Below are 18,637 nucleotides of genomic sequence, written 5' to 3' on the forward strand. Positions count from 1 at the left end.
TCACCAGAACGAGGAAAATTTTTTGCCAAAAGCAGAGACAGCTGTGACACAGAAAGCAGAGAGAGACGTCAGGGAACTGGGCCAGACTCCTTCTAGTCAGGGCCATTGGTCACAGTAAGGCCCAGGGAAAGAGGACTACCCAGGAAACACTGGGTACCAGCAGGTGGTCTGTGTCCTGGTGACATGATGCCCCACCTCCACCCGAGAAGCGCCCACCCATGTGGACCCAACCCCCATCTCCACCCGAGAAGCGCCCACCCCATGTGAACCCGACCCCCACCTCCACCCGAGAAGTGCCCACCGTGTGGACCCAACCCCCCACCTCCACCCGAGAAGTGCCCACCCCATGCGAACCCGACCCCCCACCTCCACCCGAGAAGTGCCCACCCCATGCGAACCCGACCCCCACCTCCACCCGAGAAGTGCCCACCCCATGCGAACCCGACCCCCACCTCCACCCGAGAAGTGCCCACCCCATGCGAACCCGACCCCCACCTCCACCCGAGAAGTGCCCACCCCATGCAAACCCGACCCCCACCTCCACCCGAGAAGTGCCCACTCCATGCGAACCCGACCCCAGGCAGTATATACCTTCTGTCAGTTTCCCAGCTTGCTCTGCTGCTCCACCGGGGAGGATCTTGGAGAATACACTCTCCCCATCTGCCCCTGGCTGACCCGCAGGTGCTCCTGGGGTCCCCCCAGGCCTGGCTCCAGGTTTCACCCCTATAAGAAAGAAAGCATTGTCGTGAACAACACCGTGGCTCGTTGTTCGAGGTCTGAGGAGAGGGATCTGAACACAGGTAACCTGGGAGGTAGAAGAAGGTGGGCTAGAGGAATAAAAAGAGGAAGACGAGAATAAGAGGAGGGGAAAGACTGGGAGGGGCAGGAACTAGAGGAGACTGTAGACGTTAACGGGCGGAGAAAGATGAGGGGACAGAGTAAAGGAGGGAAGGGTAAGGAAGGGGAGAATAAGAAGCTCAGTTGGGCGGTGGTGGCGCACGCCTTTAATCCGAGCACTCGGGAGGCAGAGGCAGGCAGATCTCAGTGAGTTCCAGGCCAGCCTGGTCTGCACAGTGAGTTTCAGGTCTGCCAAGGCTGCATAGTAGGACCCTGTCTAAAAAAAAAAGTCATGGCTCTGGTCCTTGCTCTCTAGTGCCTTCGAGGATGGAGTTCTCACTGGTCCAGGCTCATTTTTGGGTAGGAGCTCCACAGTCTACTGGGTACTTATGGGAGATTCGTGAAAACATGGGGGAAGTGAGGTACAGGTTTGGTGTAGGGAAAGACCAGTCTGAGTGTTCTGGGCATAGCTCACCTGTGGGTCCAGGTCCTGGAGCTGGCTGGGCCTGAGGAGCCCTTCCCTGTTGGGGGGCTTTGGCTGCTGCTTTGGAGCTGCTCGCCTGTTCTGCACGTGGCTGCAACACAGAACCTGTAGCTGAGATCCTGCTCACCCCCACCCCTGCCCTGAAACCACAGGGACATCCAAACTTGAATTTCAGCATCTGCCCTAGGGGAGTCGGGGACCCAGGCACAGGAGCTAACTCACCAGTCCTGCTGGCTGGGGCCCGGGGGCTGTGGTGGGGCCTGGCTGAGGTTTCCCTGCTGGCTGGCTGGCAGCAGGCGCTGAGCCCCGGGGGGTTGGCTGGCTCTGTTGCTGCAGCCGAGCCTGTGATGGAGCTTGCTGGGGAGCTTGTTGCCCAACACCTTGCTGTGGCTGCTGCTGCTGCTGCTGCTGCTGCTGCTGCTGCTGTGTCTGTGGCTGGCGTGATGCTGTGCCTGAGGGCATCTGCCTGGATGACTGCGGCTGTGACTGTTGCGGTCCTGGAGCTGCCTGCCGGCCTTGCATCTGTGCCTGTGACTGGGGTTCTGGCTTTGGCTGCAGCGCAGTGGTCCCCGAGTGGGCCTGCCGGGAGCCCTTCTTGCTGTCCGAGGCATGATGGTATGCCGACGGAGCACGGGATGGCTGTGAGTAATCAGCAGAGCTGGGGTACCCAGGCTGACCCTTCTTCTGCATGGCAGGGGCAGGGCTGGCCTGAGGGTGAGGTCGGGTCTCGTGGCGACCCATGTCCCGGGCATGTGGTTTGGCAGCACGCCGTCCTGGCTCCTCACCAGCGTGGCGGCCTGAGTGCCTCCCGTGGTCACTGTGGTGCCGGTGTTCCTTGGCTGAGGCGTGGCGGCCTGGACCACCCTCATCGTGAGGCCACAGGCCCTCCTCAGGGGGCTCATCGTAGTCATGGTAGCTGTGCCTGGCAGGGCCTCGCTTCTGGGAGGAGGAGACTGCATGACCCCCATGGTGCCTGAACCGGTCAGAGCGGGCATCTCGGGGCTTATCAAACCAGTCTGTCTCCTCCTGGCCCAGGTGATACGCTTCAGAGACCAAAAACAGAACACCATCAGCCCCTGGCTAGCCGGAGAGGAGACCTAGCTGAAGCCATGCAAGGGAACCAAAGAGTGGATACCACAGCCACCAGCAGGTCACTAGGTCCCCACCCTCCAACAACCAGGAACCAGGGTACAGGGCCACCTGCAGCGGGAACCACAGATGAGATGCCAAGACAGACTCTGCTGGGACATCTTGGGGCCCGGGGTCCCACAGGCAGGCAGACCCCCAGGTGCTGAGCATTTGCAGAAATCACCCCCAGCTGCCATTACCTTCGCTGTCAGAAACCACGCAGTGGGAATCATCCAGGATGTAGCCCTCCTCACGCTTATATGCGTGGGCCCGTGGTCCATCCTTGACGTGTTCCTGGACGTCAGGCATGGAGTGGCTGGAGCAGAACTGTGGGCAGGTATCCCCAGGAGGAAGAGTGCCCCCTGCAGGGCGGGGCCGCCCTAAGGGGCTGACAGGACTCTCCTCTTCAGAGGCCTGGCTCCTCATGGGGGGCCGTGCCCGGCCGTGGGCCATGCTCAGGGATGAGGGCTTGGGGCCCCCCTTTTGAAGTCGCTCCACAGCCTCCCGTTCCCGCTCATACCCTTTGCCTCGGCCACTGAAATCATGGCTAGACAGCTTCTCCCCACTGTATGCTGATGCCACCCGGGACCGGCTGCCACCACCATACATGCGGTCATCCTCCTCTGCTGTGTCCCGGCTGGACACCCCGTAGTACCTCTGCTGTTCATACACATTCTTCTTGAGCCCATAGGTGATTTCATCCTGGAACTTTCTGCCCCGAGAGGTCAGGTTACTGCTGACAGCGGGTGTGGGGTAGGACGCCAGGTCTGACTCCACATCCTTGGCCTCCTCAATAGGCGAGAACTTGGAGATCTTCTGTTCCATGCCTTGCTTCCGGTGCTTGCTACGCTTTGAGGAGACAGCAGCTGGGGCCAGGCTCTTAGAGGGATGCTTGGGCCCCATGGGCCCTGGACCATACTTCTCTGCTCGAGCCCCATGTCTATAGTCACTGTCCCCGTAATAGTGGGTGCTGGCTGGTCGGCCATTGCTCTCCAGGCTCCGGTGATGGCCAGATTTCCCACGGGGGTCATATGAGTCCTCCTCAGATTCCTCCTCACCTCTGCCATAGCAGCAGGGCAGTGTGGGTCCCTCAAGGCCAGCTGGTTCTCCAGGCTCTTTCCCAGGACGCCCACTGACTCCCCCTGGCCCCAAAGGCTCCAGCCGTTGGCTCTCTGCGGCAGTGGGGGCGCTGTCCTTCGTCAGCTCACTGATGTCATCGATCATCACATAGTTTCGAGGAACATTCTGCTCCAGACTGGTGTAGTGGGAGTCAGAGGGATAAGCAGGGGCTGGGCTCTGGCTCACACTGCTTCGGTCACTGCCCCGCGGATGCTCGGGGGCTTTGCCCTGTTCATAGCTGCTGCTCACTGCTGGACTACCGTAGCTAGTTTCAGAGGGGGCTGAAGACATGGTCACAGCAGGGCTGGTGATCACCTCATAATTGGTGGGTACCTTCTGCTCCAAGTCAGCTAGTGAGGTCTGACGTGGCTTCTGGTGGGGGGCACGACTGTCCGCTTGGACTGGGAAAAGAGTGCTCTGGGTGGTTGGCATGGGAGTTGGGGCTGCATAATGGCCCGTGGGGTGGAAAGCCTGCTGGCTCGGCAGGCCAGGCTCAGCTGGATAACTGGTTCCAGGAGGGAAAGTAGGTGCTGGGTACGAGCTAGGGCCAGTGTAGGTGGGTGCCTGGTGGGCTGGAAATCCGTTCTGAGTTGGTCCACTACTGCCTGCGGTGTACTGTGGGGCTGCAGGTGGGAACCGGGGCTGCTGGAAGGCAGCGGGGCCGGAGGGGGTGGCAGGCACAGCAGCCGAAGCAGGGTAGTCCACATACTGGCCAGCGGGCGTGGTGCAACCCTGGAGCCGCAGCTGGTTGAGCTCGCTGTCAGACAGGTAGTCACGATGCTCACCAAGGCCACGTAAAGGTGGGTAGTCACGGCCACCCCGGTCTTTGGCCAAAGACTCTTTGCGCTGGGTGATGCCCAGCTCTAGGTACTTGAGCTTGGCATCAATCTCCTTCTCCTCCTCGTCCAGCTCCGCCTGCTTCTTGCGCAGCTTGGTGGACTCATGCTCCACCAGCCGCAGGTCCCGGTCCAGCTCCCGGAGCAGGCTGGCCTTGGTAGCAGGGACGGTGGTGGGCCCCGCCAACCCTCGCTGCAGCAGACTGGCTGCATACAGCTGTGAGGGTACCTGGCCAGCCAGGGGAAGGTGCGCTTCCTCTGGAGGGGGGCTGGGCAGTGTCCGCTTCACCTTGCGGACCAGGCCGTTGGGTGGCAGCGCCGACACCTGAGACAGAGGGAAGGTGGGCAGCACTGAGACCCGAGGTGTGGGTGACTTTGAGGCATGGGGTAGAAGAACCAGGTCTGGAGGTTCTCCAAGGCAGGAGCTGGGCTCCACACTGTTGATGCCCTGCTTACCAAGCAGCCTCAGGGTCTCCCCTGCCCACCCTCTGGTCTGGGCTGCTTTGCCATGAAGGGAAGTCCTATGGTCATTTTACAGTCCTTTCCAAAGCTTTGGGCAGGTAGGTGGTGAGGGTCGGACTGCGTTCTGTGTTGTGCGCAGTAGCTGTAAGAAGCCCTGCACATCTCCAGTAGGCTTGCCTGTCACTGAGGTGAGGACCTAGCATCCTAGGGGGCTGAGGGCCGTGGGAGTCAAGGAAAGGAGGAGTGTAGTGGAAGGTACTAGATCCACCAGGCTCCTTTAGGAACAGGATGACAGGGAGGGGCACGTGCTAACTGCGTCGGTTGTTTATAGGCGCGAGTCTACGCTTCCTGCCTCGCTCCTCTCCCGAGCAGCATGCTGCTGGGTTGCCTGCCCTAACCGTCCTGCCCTAACCGTCCTGCCCTAACCGTCCTGCCCTAACCGTCCTGCCCTAACCGTCCTGCCCTAACCGTCCTGCCCTAACCGTCCTGCCCTAACCGTCCTGCCCTAACCGTCCTGCCCTAACCGTCCTGCCCTAACCGTCCTGCCCTAACCGTCCTGCACCACCCTCTGCCACACCTAAGCTGTGCTCCAGTCCAGCCCCAGCTCCCCAAACCCTCCATCAGCCAACCTCTCGTTTCTTGTTAGACCTCTCTGTACCAGCGGCACAGCTTCCTGCTCCAGGCTCCCCTGCTACGCTCTCTCCACCTCCTCGGGGCTGCAGAGGCTCGCTCGCATTGCCTGAAGACCCTGCTGATGGAGTGCTCACCCTGGATTCTCTTTACCTCCAGCTCCCAACCTTCCAGAATGCCCCACTCTTCTGGATTTCCTATGCCACCAAAATCCCCCAAATATACTGGAGACTGACCCCAAGATTCCTACTTATTACCTTGCCAAGCAGCTCCATGAAAAGTCCTCACCTTTCACAGGTGTCACAGAGAAAATGACAGCCTGATCTCAAATTTTAAAACAAATGGAGCCTTTAGTGGGATCCATTTAGCTTTTAAACTCCTCATCATCTATCTTTTCATATTTTGGCCACACACCTTGAGTGTCCATCAATATCCTGGTCCCACACGGCTAGCCCATGGGGACCTGTGTGCTTGGAACCAGGACCTGCCTCTTTGACCTGCTGTCCTTGCCAGCCCTACCAGGACCCTTCACTACACACCTCTACAACCATCACCATCTCCACAAACTTACCCCAGTGCTCCAATTTCCTCTGTATACACCCAGAAAATGAGCAAGTAAGTCTCACAGTGCCTCTGGTTCCTATCTCCTCTCCCTGAGATCTCTTCTTTTGGCCTATCAGCCCGCATTGCATCCTGGGAACTCTGAAATACCCACCATGTTCTGGTTCACCTCCCCAAACCTTCAGAGACTTCAGGAAAAGCCAGCCTTCCTCAACCTCGCACTGAGAGTGGTTAGCATTAAATCTTCCCAGTCTCCAGCTCTCCACCACTACAGCCCATGGCCAGGCTCGCTCTCATGGTTCTAATACGTGACTGGAAACTGAAGCCATAGACGAGGAGCCTTTACTGTGTTAGTGGGACAGACAGGTTTGGAAGCAGTTACTGAGGAAGGTGGGACAGGGACTACAATGAAGCACGTGGCCCTCCAGATGGGACTGGAGTGCTGGGCCACGGCTGGGCAGTGAAGCCACCTAGAGATGGGAAGTGGGGCACAAGGCAGCCTGAACCGTGTTACTGATTTCTCACAGAACATCCATAAATAAGGCTTGGAGTGGAAAGTGTCTAGACTGGAGGTGAGAACTGAAGAGGATTGGAAGGAGGTAACAGAGCTGGACAGTGTACAGGTAGTGAAGGGACGGGGCTGGGGAGAGGCTGAGGTTTCTGGTGGAGTGTCTGGGTAGACGGCTGTGGGGGCCATGTGTGTCTGTATTCGTCCAGGCTGGCCTTGCTGGGCTATGGACTCTATCAGATGTGCGCTGAGGAACTTCACTCCTCAAATCCTTCCCCTGGGCCTTTGGAGCCAGAGGTGATTCCATTCCCACCCCAGAAGAAACCCCTCCCTCTGGGGCCCCTCAGGCTAGAAATAGACCCTTGTCCCACCCTGGACCAGCCCCTGTGCCCATACCTGGCTACCTAGTCCCCCCTGGTGCTGGTAGAGGGAGAATCTCTCTTTGGCGGACTCCTCTGCGGTGGGGCTGAGGGGCTTAGGGTCAGACAGGGACCGCTGCAGGGTCTTCATGGGGCGAGGCAGAGTCTGCTGTGGAAGGGTGCTGTCAGTCATGAAGTGCTTCTGGGGACTCACGTGAGCCTTGTTCAGCCTCTCACTGGAAGCAAACGAGGTGTCCAGGAGCCGGTGTGGGGACAAGGGTGAGACTGGTGAGTAGAGCACTTGTGGAGACTTAGGAGGCTGCCGGCTCACAAGCTGTGAGAGGGACTCCGGGGGCAGGTGGGCCTGGTACCCGATCTCCAGGGGATCCGGCTTCTTCTTTTCAAATCTGCTTAGGGGTCCTGGGGTGACTATCTGGATGCCAGGCAGGTAGGGGCTGATGGCAGTTGGCCCTACAAGCTGCGGCCCAGCCACACCCTGGGCCTGCCCATCTGGTTCTGTCTGGCAGGCCAGGCTCTCCCCACGCCCAGTCTTTTCTGGTGCTGATATGTATCTGACGATCTCCACCTTGGGGTCCGTGGCGGCTGTGATGTGGATGGCTGGAGAGACCCTGGGCAGCTGGTCAGGCTCCGTCTGTACAGAGCAGTCGCTGATGGTCTGGATGCCTACGCTGCTCACGGCCCTGGCGGCGGCGGCGGCGGCGGCGGCGGCTGAGGCGGTGCTGTCGTGCTTGCTGTCGGAACCCGAGTCTGAGTGGCGGGAAAGGCGAGACCTGCGGCGGCGTACAGGTTGCTCCCATTCGGCATTGTCTTCATCGTCTGTCTGCACACTACAGTCAGCACTGCGCCGCGTCCTGCGCCTCCGGGTCAGAAGGTAGCGGCCCTCGCCCTCCTCCTCATCTGTCTGAACGCTGCTGTCGGCAATCCTCCTGACCGTGCAGGGGTCAGGCCCTGACTCTGCCTCACAGGCGTCTCTCAGGCGTGGCATCGAGTGACGCTTCTTGATGCCACTGCGGCCTGCCTCCCACTGCTCCTCGGTTTGCAGCGACATGTCCGAGGCCGAGCTGGGGAGACCCCGGTGCAGTACGGGCTCACGAGGCTGCCCAGGCCCTTCAGTCCCTGCCATGGCAATGAAGGCTGTGTGGGTCAGTGGTGGCCAGTACTGGCCATTCTGAGCCAGCTCAGGGGCAGCCGGGGGAGGCCCTCGGCTAGGTGCCTCACAGGTTGCAGGAAAGGGGGCCTTCTGCCGCTGTTTCTGTTCCTCTAGCTGCTGTTGCAGCTGCTGCTGCAGTTGCTGGATCTGCTCCAGCTGCAGCCGCTGCTGTGCCAGCTGCTCCCGCTGCAGTGCAAACTGGGCCTGGCGTTCTTCTTGCTGCTGCTGCAGCACATGCTGCTTGATGGTCTGGAGCTCCTGCAACTCTCGCTGCACCAGAAGCTGTTCTTCCTCACGGTGCCTCTGCAGCTCCACCCTCTCTCGCTCCAGCTCCTCCTGCAGCCGCAACTGTCGCAGCTTTTCCAACTCTACCCGCTCCCGCTCCAGCTGCAGCAGCTGCTCCTGTTGCTTCCGCTGCCGCTCCTCCTGAGACGCTTCCTCCTTCTCAACCCCAGGCCGGCTGAGGACTCCGCTGCCACCCGCCGCGGCAGCGGCATCTCCTGGTGGCTTCTGGCCAGACGGTGGGGCAGGGGCAGGGGCGACTGGGGCTTCCTTGACGGCAGCAGGGGCAGCTGTGGAAAGAGGTTCTTCACGAGCAGCCCCTGCTGGCAACTCCGGCCTGGGCGGGCCCCCTGCCCCCGAGGCCTTGGCAGCAGCAGGCTTTCCCAGATAGACAGGCCCCTCAGCAGGTGGGATGCTAGAAGCGATGGGGAATCGACTTGGTGCAGGATATCGGTAGAGCCCTGCTGGTCCAAGAGGTACCCGAGGAGCAATCATGGGCACACGGGTCAGGCTGGTAAGGGGCACAGCTGTGACTCCACCAGATACGTAAGGCCTGTACATGCCACCACGCACCATGGGCCGCAGTACTGAGGCAGGCTGGGTGGTGATGGGCAGGGTTGCAGCAATTGGGGTGTTGATAGTTGAGTAGATCATGCCGTCGGCCGCACGCACTGTTGCTGTGGATGGGAGCAGCTGTCTGAGTGCTGTTCCCTGGCTTGCCGCAGGCCCATACTGAGCAAGGTTCCCAGGGCTTGGTTGTCCCTCTGGGAAGGTGGGGTTGCCAAGGAGGCCAGATCTGAGGGGAGCCAGACCCTGTGGAGCCCCATGCTGGGTCTGGTACTGCACAAGGTCAGGTCCACCACTCCCACTGCCATGCCGCCCACCATACTGGTCCATGGAGTTGAGGGCAGCACACATGCGGCTGATCTCTCGGGCTGTGGTGGCACTGTACTGGGCCAGGCTGGCCTCCTGAAAGCCAACTGCATCTCCCCGTGGGCCATACCGGTGGTCTGAATAGATGTTTGACACTGAGCTATAGCGCCGCATGGGAAGTGGGTGAGTCAAAAGGTCTGTGGGATGACGCAGGTCCGTGAATGAGCCGTACTGTAAGCCCTGCCCTAAGTAGCTCCCATCTGCGAAGCCTAAGCTGTAAGAGTGCTTCAGTGAACTGAGGTCCACAGCTGAATCTCTTCCAGGGCCCTGGAAGAGCTGCCCGATCCTGTGGGCATGGTAGTTGAGACCAGCTTCAGCCAAATTGGTGTCAGACATGGAGGAATACAGCCTTCCAGGAAGGCCCTGTGGGTAAGGCCTCTGTTCTTCATGGGGCCCAGGGCCTACTACCCCCTGTGCCCGGAAGGTGAGGGGATCGGGGGGCTCAGGGTCTCTGGGACTGTAGAAGGGGCCACTGCTTTGGCCAGGCAGGGTGGCATCTGCCACACTCTTGTCAGGGGCACTGGGGGCAGGATGGAAGGTCCCAGTGCAGCTACTGCCAAAGGGGAACTTGTAGACCATGTCGCAGCACGCCAGCTGGCTCTCAGGCCGCATTCCAGTGAGGTCCAGGGCACCTGCTGGCTCTTCCGGGAGCAGTGTAGTCACGGTGCCAGCTGTACCCTCTCCCATCTGCACCACCACTGTGTGTGGCTTCCTGGCACCTGGCAGAGCGTGTGACCGGAGCTCTGCAGGAGTAGCCCGGTGGGGCTCGCCACCAGGCTCTGGCACTGGTCCTGGCTTGAGACTAACACTCTGGGCGGTGCCCACCTGAGTGATCAAAATGTCCCTTCTGGCCAGAGGTGCTACCTGGTTGGGAAGATTATACCTGGCAAATTTAGGCTCTCTGGGTCTTCCCCGGGGCCCACCTCGGTATGGGGCTGTCTGGACAGCCTGTTCTACTTGCTTGACCTGGGCCAGGCATACAGGGCTACCTGAACCCTGGCCAAAGTCAAGGCGGCTCTGGAAAGGGTCTCCATATACCACCGGTTGCTTTTGCTGAGCCATGAGCACAGATGAGGCCATGGTGATGCTCACGGTGGTGGCAGTGGCCAGGAAGGTGTGCGTCTGCTCTTGGGCATTGAGGTTAATAACTAGAGGCTGCACAGCAGTTGACTGACGTCCTGGAATTGGATCCAGGGCAAGGCCGTACTTCCTTGCTTCCACAGCAAGAGAGGTCAGATCCATACCCTGGTCGGTGAGGATGATGGGCGTGGGCTTGACAGCTGTGCGAAGATCTACCACTGCACTGCCCGGGGGCCTGGGGCCTGGCTCAACTCTAGATGTTCCAGGGACAGAGGAGATCCGGCACAATGAGATGTTTTCGGCAGGGAGGGCACCCCAGCCGTATAATGCCAGGGGCCCATCTGCACCAGCACTGGGTGCTCGTGGGAAACCGGGTGGCCCAGCTGGTTCTGAGGGCATCTGGGACGCACTTGGAGGTGTCGTCTGGCTGTAGCCGTGGGAGGTGGGCGGAGCGTCAGTAGGTGAGCACAGCGGGGAAGTAGAGGCACTGGCATGTACCATTCTGGTCTGGCTAGCAGCGTCCGATGCCAGCGTGATGACCATGACAGGAGCCTCCTGGGAAGACTGCTGCCACACCAATCGAGGAGTGCTAGGTCGGTGTGGTGTCTGTGTGCCTTGGGCTACCATGGGGGAGGGCGTGCCAGGGCTCCGCGGAATGTCCGAGGAAGGTGTTGCGCTTGGTGTCTGTGTAGAGAACTCTGCTGTGGCCCTTGAGCCCGGCTTGCCTGGTGAGAATGTGGGGCTCTCTGAGGGTGTGGATGGAGAGAGAGGTGGGCTAGAGCCTGTAAAGTAAGAATATCCCCGAGAAGGCTGGGGGGTACCAACCTCAGCATCAGCCCCACTCAGAGGCTTCTCTCTGGGGGCCCGTCCACCTGCAGTAGGGCCACTGGGAGCCTGGGGCAGCTCCTCCGTTTGGGACCCATAGTTAGCAGTGGTTGGGGTCTGTCCATAGCTGTGTACTGTGGAAGAGGGTGACGGGATCCGCTCTGAGCCAGCTGGGGAGGTTGGAGTCATATACCCTCGCGGGAGGCTGGCTGGACAAGGGGCCATAACTGTGGTGGCTGGAGTCCCAGGGCCTTGGGAAAAGGTCATGCCTACCTCCTTAGAGGCCAAGCTGGGGGACAAAGGGGAGCTGTGGAGCTTGAGAGCGTCCTGAGGCTCTTTTGCAAAATGCTGAGTGACTCGGACGTCGGGAATAACTCGGCCTCCACTGCTGTCTGAGGAGGTGGCCGTGGAAAACGACACAGGAGCAGCCAGTTGGGTAGGGCTAGTTCCAGGGGTAAGTGGGCCACCATTTTGCTTCATTGGGTCCAGGTATGCGCTCTCAGCATTCAGAAACTGCTTCTCCTTCTTTTTGTCCTCAGTGAAAGCCAGATCCCGCGACGAGGCTTGCCGCATGCGGGCGATGCTCTGTGACGTCTGAAGGATCTCCTCATAGACAGCTGCCCCGAGGCCTGCAGGTGTACCTTCTGCAGCAGGCTGAGAAGCCCTGCCGTAGTCATGGTCTTGGGTGTCTTGATAGTCAAAGGAGCCCTGCCCCCGGGGGCCTGTGGGCTGAGAGGGGCCCCCGTGGGGCCCCCGGGCCCCCGCCACCTGACCCTGCTGTCTCTGGAGCAGCTCAGCTTTTCTCATCATATCCTCATAGGCCTCTTCAGCACTCTTGAGGGGCCTTCCGGAACTGGGTGTGGTGGAACTGCCTGAAGGTGTCTCAGTTGGTGAGTAGAGGGACATGAAGGCGGGCAGGTTGTACTCGCTGCCCGATTTGTAGAGTCGGGTGGGGCCGCCATCCAGGGTCTCAGCCTCTGAGTCAAGGGAAGGGGAAGGGGAGTACTCGGAGCAGGAAGAGCGGTGCAGCTCCTCCATCTCTGCCGCCTGCCTCAGCTCCTCTGTGGGGGACGCATCTTCGATGGGTGACAGGTTACTAGGTGGTGTCTTGGAGCGTTCACGTCGCCGCTGAGCCCGAAGCTCTTCCTTGTCACGCCGAGTCTTGCGGGCTGTGCTGCGAATTCGCTGCTGTTCCACCTCCCGCATCTTCTCCTGCTCGCGCAGCAGCTCCTCTTCCTCCCGGAGCTCCTCCTCCTCGGAAGAGTCCTCAATAGTGGGCAGCAGGGGCCCGTGGGACCGGTGTCGGGCCTTGCGCTGCTGCTTCGCTTCCTCTAGCCTCTGCCGGCGGCTGGGGCTGCTGTCACTGTCCTCCTCGAGTGAGGACAGGGAGGTGGGGGAGGTGCCCGACGTGTAGCTAGGTGTGGAAGCAGGCAGGGTAGAGGAGTGCTCCCCACGAGAGCGGTCTTCGGGTGAGCCTGTCAGGCTCTCCATCTCCAGCTCGGGTTCCCGGTCCAGGCTGGGATCAGGACCTTGGCCCAGGTCCAGCTCATGACCATAGCTACCTGTGTTGTTGAGCTCTATGGTTTTAAAGCGCCGGAGACCTCCCTGAAGGGCTCCACTGCCATCAGCGGGCTCTGCCGGGCCTCCCTCGGATAGGAGTTCCTCATAGCCCGTGGTGGCGTTATGGGGTAGGCGTCTCTTGGGCACCGCTGCTGACTCTTGGCTCGACTCAGGCCTGGGCCTGGCACTCCCCTTCTGGGTGCTGTGTTTGGCCAGGCCTCGCCCGGAGACAGCAGTGTCCTCTTCCTCCAAGTTGTCTTCCTCAGCACTCATTTCTAGGATCTGACGTCGCATGAACTCCTCGTCTGTCATTTCTGCCCGGGCTGGGGGCTGGGGCGGAAGCGGAGACAGGCCGCCCTCGCTGCTGTCCTCCACGTAGTCGTGCCTCAGCTGGCTGCCAAAGTCATCTGAAGACTCGGCTGTGTCCTGCTGCTCCCTCTGATGCCCCCATGCCAAGGAGTCATCTTCCTCCTCTAGGATATCCCCCAGCTCCTCATCAGAGTCGAAGGCCTCGGGCATGATGGACAAGGAGTGGGGACGCCGTTTCTGGTCGTCAACAGCATGGCTACGGGGTGGCTTGCTCCACTCACCGCTGGGAGCCACGGCCTGGGCCTCTAGTGAAGGGCGCATGCTACTCCCCACTTTGTGGAGCTCTGAGGGGCTGGGTGGACGTGGCCCCGTCACCCCGGCACTGTCGAGCTGCTCCACTTCGTGCTGAACGACCCCTGTGATCTCACTCTGGGAGCTGGAGACGCCATCGGAAGAATAGCCTGTGTCACTGAGGCTTTGTGGGCTCCGAGACAGGTCCTGAGTGTAAGGCTTGCTGACGGGTTCCTGCAGTAGGGTGAGAAGCAGATGCTTACTCCTAGCCCTCTCTGTCAATCCCGGGGACAAGGGAAGGGGCCCTCCACTTCCCAAGGGCTTTCTTTCTCTCTGAGTAACTTACGGATCCACAGCAAGCTCCAAGAAGCTCTAGGTCTTCGAAGAGAAACTTTACTGGATCAAAGAGTGGGAAATCGGCAAAATGCCAGCCTCGGGACATGTCTCACTCTCACAGTCTCCAGACCTGCTGACCTTTTTGTTTGTTGTTTGTTCTTATTTTTGAGAGAGGGTCTGGTCTCTCTACATAGTTCTGGCTATCCTGGAACTCACTATGTAGACCAGGCTAGCCTCAAACTCACAGAGATCTGACTACCTCTGCCTCTAAAGTGCTGAGATTAAAGGCATGAGCCAACATACCCAGCAATCTGCTGAAATTTAATCTAGACCTCCTTTCAGCTGGGGTGTCTCTGCGGGACCAAATAGTTCTATCTCAGGCTCACATCCTGAGACCTTCAGGGATGCAAGCCCATCCTCAAACTGTCTGAAAGCTAGGATCCCTGGAAATTAAATAGAACTGACCTCAGCCTCCCCACCCTTGGGAGCTTCTGGAACAGGCTTGATGACTGGGGTGACAGGTTCGGTCCTTTTCACCCCACTTTTTGCTTTAGGAGTCCCAGGAGGCACAGTGGTCTCTGGAGGTGGCTTCGGCACAGGCTCAGCTTTAACAGGGATCCCTGTCTTCTTTTCCTGGGCACTGCTAGAGGTCTTGCTGGGTTCAGAAGCCCTAAGTGGCTTGGCCTGAGGGCTGGCCTTGGTGGCCTGAGGGCTGGCCTTGGTGGCCTGAGGGCTGGCCTTGGTAGCCTGAGGGCTGGCCTTGGCGGCCTGAGGGCTGGCCTTGGCAGGCAGGGAGCCTGATGGCTGGCCCAGCCCCTGTGGCCCTTTCTGCTTCTGAGGGGCTGCTCCAGCTGCATGGTGAGGGGCTCCTGCCGGGGGCTGCTGTGAAGTGGGCAGTGGCATGGGGGCCGGCTCTCCCAGGCTGCCCTCCAGCAGCCGCTTGGTTTGGCAGTTCAGACAGAGCCATTCTGTTTTCTGGAAGGAAACAGACAGAAGACACAAGAGCAGTCAGAGAGTGTTTCCATGATTCTCCAGTCTTGGGGAGGAGACAGACCCCACTCTTGGTCTTGCATGATTTAAACACTGTACCACCAGCCATTCCCCCAGCCTGTCTTTCAAAGCACGCTATCAAAGGCAGAAAGAGGAAAACTGACAGGTATATTGCCCCCCAGTTATAAACTTCTCAGGGACATACACACAGTCAAAATGCAAATGACAAGTTAAAAAGGTTTTCTTCTTTAACCGTAGAGAAATTGTCACTGGGCCAGAAAAGGAGGAAGACTGGGAAGGACGAGAAAGCGCAGAAATGACAAAGTTTAGGACGACACCGGGAGATGGAGGGCCCCAGCCTCAAGGACTGGATTGTAACTCAGGGGCCTTATGGGTCCTGCAGCCGAGAGGCTCTCATTCAGGTCCCTAGAGGGACCACCCTCCCCTGCCTCCTGTTCTGGGGTCTGACACCATCCTGCCATTTCCTTCCCCAGGCTCTGCTCAGCTGGGGCAGACTTCCGGTTCAGGAAAGACATCTAAGTGAAGCCCTGTTTGGAGTCAGGGCTTTGCTCACACTTCTAGCCCAAGTCTCCTTGTCTAGGGCTAGCAAAGAACCCCACAGAGAGGACTCCTCTGTGCCCGGGGCTCTGGACTCTTCCTCTGATAGAGAACTGTGTGTGGCGGCCCTTGAACCAAGAGCCCTGCTCCTTCCAGAGCTGGAGTGGTATCAGTTCTTGATCATCGGCCACCACTCTCAAAATCCACCTGCAGTTTCAGGACCAGGGCTAAAGGCTGAAGACAGTCGTGATGAAGATGGAGGAACGGGGACCAGCACCACTAATGTTGGAATGTAAACTGTTCCCCACGGGCTCACGTGTTTGAACACTTGGCCAGTAGCTGATAGAGCTATTTGGGAGGTTGAGGAACTTTGGACATGGGTCCTAACTAGCAGAAATGAGTTACTAGGGGTGGACTTTGAAGGTGATACCTACTTCTGGTTCCAGATCAAACTCCCCGCTTCCTGATCTGGCAAGGTGTAAATAAGCTATGCCTCAAACAGCGCTACCCCAGCTAACATGGCTCCTCTAAACCATGAGTCAAAGCAAACTTCTCCTCCCGTAAGTTCCTCTGTCAGGGATTTGGTCACTGCGATGAGATATGTGATAGACATAGGCCCTTCCAGGAACCCACAGCTCCAAACAAGCCATGATAAATATGACATAGGAACCGGCAGTGAAGTCCTCAGAATCTCTGAGTGGGTGCTTCCGGCAGCAGGTCTAGGCTGATAGGCATACGTCCTTCCAGGATCCTCTTTTAGGATCAGAATTAGATGCCTTGCCTTGGCTGCAAGGGGTGATAGAAAATGAGGTTACAGCCCAGCCCAGAACAGGCCCCTCCTGACTGCTCAGTTCACTCTTGCCCCTGGGGCGCCAACGTTGACACTCCTTCCTTTTCCATTGTGCTCACCCTGGGTGTGTAGACATGGGCTCCTACCAGTAGCAGAGCAATTCAGAGGGACCATCATGAGAACCACAGAGTCACAGAGCCAAGGTATAGGAAAAGAGGTGTCCCACTGCCCTTGCTGCCTCAGACAAACCTCTGACCCCACCTCTGGCCTGCAGAACCCACCCCAAAAGCAGCAATCTAAAAACTAGTGAGGTACCTTGGAAGGGCAGTGTGGACAGAGGCAAAGCCAGTGTCCTGGGCCTGCAGAACCTGCTTATCTGAGCCCACAGAAAGGCCTTTAGTAGGGCATGCCACCTACAGTCACAGGCTATCTGGGGCTTCGCTCCTTCACAGGTATATTCACAGAAGCAGCCGGTTTTCACAAAGGCTTCCTGGTGGCTCTCTTGCTTCTGGCTCCGCTTTAGTAAGCAGTGAGAAAGGGCGGGTGAGGAGGAGGAGGGCTGTGAAGTAAGAGCTAAAATAAGCACTTGACCTGACTGCTGGAGGCCCTTCCCCAGCCCACCAGGAGTGGGAGGAGAGGTGTAAGAGGCCCTGGGGAGGGAGGGCAGAGCCAGAGGAGAACTGGCCAAAGCCTACACTTTTGGGGTCCTGGGGATGGAGCACAGCTGTTGAGGTCCCAAACTCACTTATTCAATCTACCTTCATCTCAGGCCCCACCCCAATGTGCCCCCCCACCCCTTATCCTTTTTTCCCTCGATCTTCCACTCACGCCCATTCATTCTCTCACTTTAGGTTTTTTTTTTTTTTTTTTTTTTTTTTTTTTTTTAATGTGCATTGGTATTTTGCCTGCATTTATGTCTATGTAAGGGCATCTAGTCCCTCACCTAGTCTGTAACTGGAGTTACAGACAGGTGTGAGCTACTATGTGGGTGCTGGGAATTGAACCCAGGTCGTCTGGAAGAGCAGCGAGTGCTCTTAACAGCTGAGCCATCTCTGCAGTCTGCCATCACTTTAGTCTTTATTTCCTTACTTCATTCATTCATCTGCTCAGAACATGAATATCTCCCTCGCTAAGCCTCACCTAGCCCCAGTAGTAGGAGAATGGCTGTCTATCTATCCCTTTTGCTTGGTTCTTCTGGGAAGCAGCCAGAGAACAGACGACGGGAAGACTGACGACCACCTCTTGCCTTGTCTCTGTTAGTCCTTTTGGGGACAGGAAGATCCAAGCTTCCCAAGAACCGTCATTAGCTCAAGCTGGACACGTAAACACGGTGCAGCACTCCCCTGGCTCTCCCAGAAACCAGAGATGATGATTATTGCTCCCAGTCCACACAGAATGGGAAGGACATTAAGGGAGGAGGTATGGAGTAACCCCAAAGCCTCTGAACCATTGGCTAGTGGGACAAGGAGACTGTGGGACTGTGTGGGATGCTGGCCATCCTCCCACACTGTCTGCCATTGTCTGAATGAGGCCACAGGCCACGTGTTCTCTGTATTTGTGGAGCTGCTTTGTGTGCCACTTATCGTGACACCATCCTGACATCACGGCCAGCTACCTGGCCATGTACACTGCTGGACCAGAGGGCAGTGAGGAAAACCCAGGGGCAGCTGAGGATGGTGGCTCATGCCTCTAGTCTTAGCACTTGCAAGGCTGAGTTTGAGGCCAGCCTGGGCTAAAAAGTGAGGTTCTGCCTCACAGAACCAACCTCCTCCCCTAAAGGATATCCAAAGTAAGGACTCAGACACCAGATCCCAGTGCTGCTGGTCCTTTATGATTATGTGATGTCCACTCCATCCCGTGTCCCTGGATATGCCCAAGCCCCTCCTTCCTGGATCTGCTCCTCCTATGAGGAAAGCCTTACCCAGCATCTCCACTGTGTTCCCCTGAAGCTGAGATGTGCTCCCCTCATGCCCTAGCACCAATGTGTTTGTTCCCTGTACAACAGTCCCTCGGGAGCCCCAGAGCCTGGCTGGCCACAGTGCTCATTGACATCTAGATCACGAGGGGCTTGTGAGGACTCTTCCTCCCACCCTGGACGTTCTCTTTTAGGACACCTTGGTTCCAGTATTCTGACTTAAAGATTGATGTTTGTAAGGGTTTGCATATGGACCTGAGGTAGAGCGGTTCACATGGGCACCAAAGAGAATTACTGTTCCCATTCCACAGGGGAAGAAACGGGACTCTCTGAGACTGCAACCCCAGAGGCAGCCTGAGGTGAAGCAGGAGGCAGCTGTGTGCCTTATACCTCATGCCCACACTGTAGCCTCTGTTCATAAGACCAGTCTAGCCCTGCATGTTACAGGTGCAAGGCCATTTGCCCAGGGAGGCTTGGTCTTTCAAGGGCACAACTGAAATTTGATAATGAGAAAGTGGTGATATTACTGTAACAATCCCACTAATTTCTTCACACTATTGAACTGAAAGTCAATTAGAAAATGAGCCAGAGGGTACTATTATCTTTCAAAAAGATAAATAGGTTAGAAAAAAGTTGGAATCAGCACTCTTAATTATGAAATGACTCATTAAAT

General features: G+C 58.1%; 1 protein-coding gene across 1 annotated transcript in view; it reads right to left on the minus strand.

The window, feature by feature from the left end:
* Window positions 1–18,637, minus strand: part of Bsn (bassoon presynaptic cytomatrix protein) — an 86,322-nt gene continuing 67,685 nt past the window's right edge. Inside the window, exons 4-10 of the mRNA XM_059269088.1 lie at window positions 14,177–14,686; window positions 6,962–13,609; window positions 2,650–4,729; window positions 1,544–2,364; window positions 1,313–1,412; window positions 592–723; window positions 1–41 (exon numbers count right to left, since the gene is read on the minus strand). Of these exons, the coding sequence (XP_059125071.1) occupies window positions 1–41; window positions 592–723; window positions 1,313–1,412; window positions 1,544–2,364; window positions 2,650–4,729; window positions 6,962–13,609; window positions 14,177–14,686 (10,332 nt within the window). The remainder of the gene's footprint in view (window positions 42–591; window positions 724–1,312; window positions 1,413–1,543; window positions 2,365–2,649; window positions 4,730–6,961; window positions 13,610–14,176; window positions 14,687–18,637) is intronic.

The sequence above is a fragment of the Peromyscus eremicus genome, chromosome 7, assembly GCF_949786415.1.
Source record: "Peromyscus eremicus chromosome 7, PerEre_H2_v1, whole genome shotgun sequence".
Lineage (NCBI taxonomy): Eukaryota > Metazoa > Chordata > Mammalia > Rodentia > Cricetidae > Peromyscus > Peromyscus eremicus.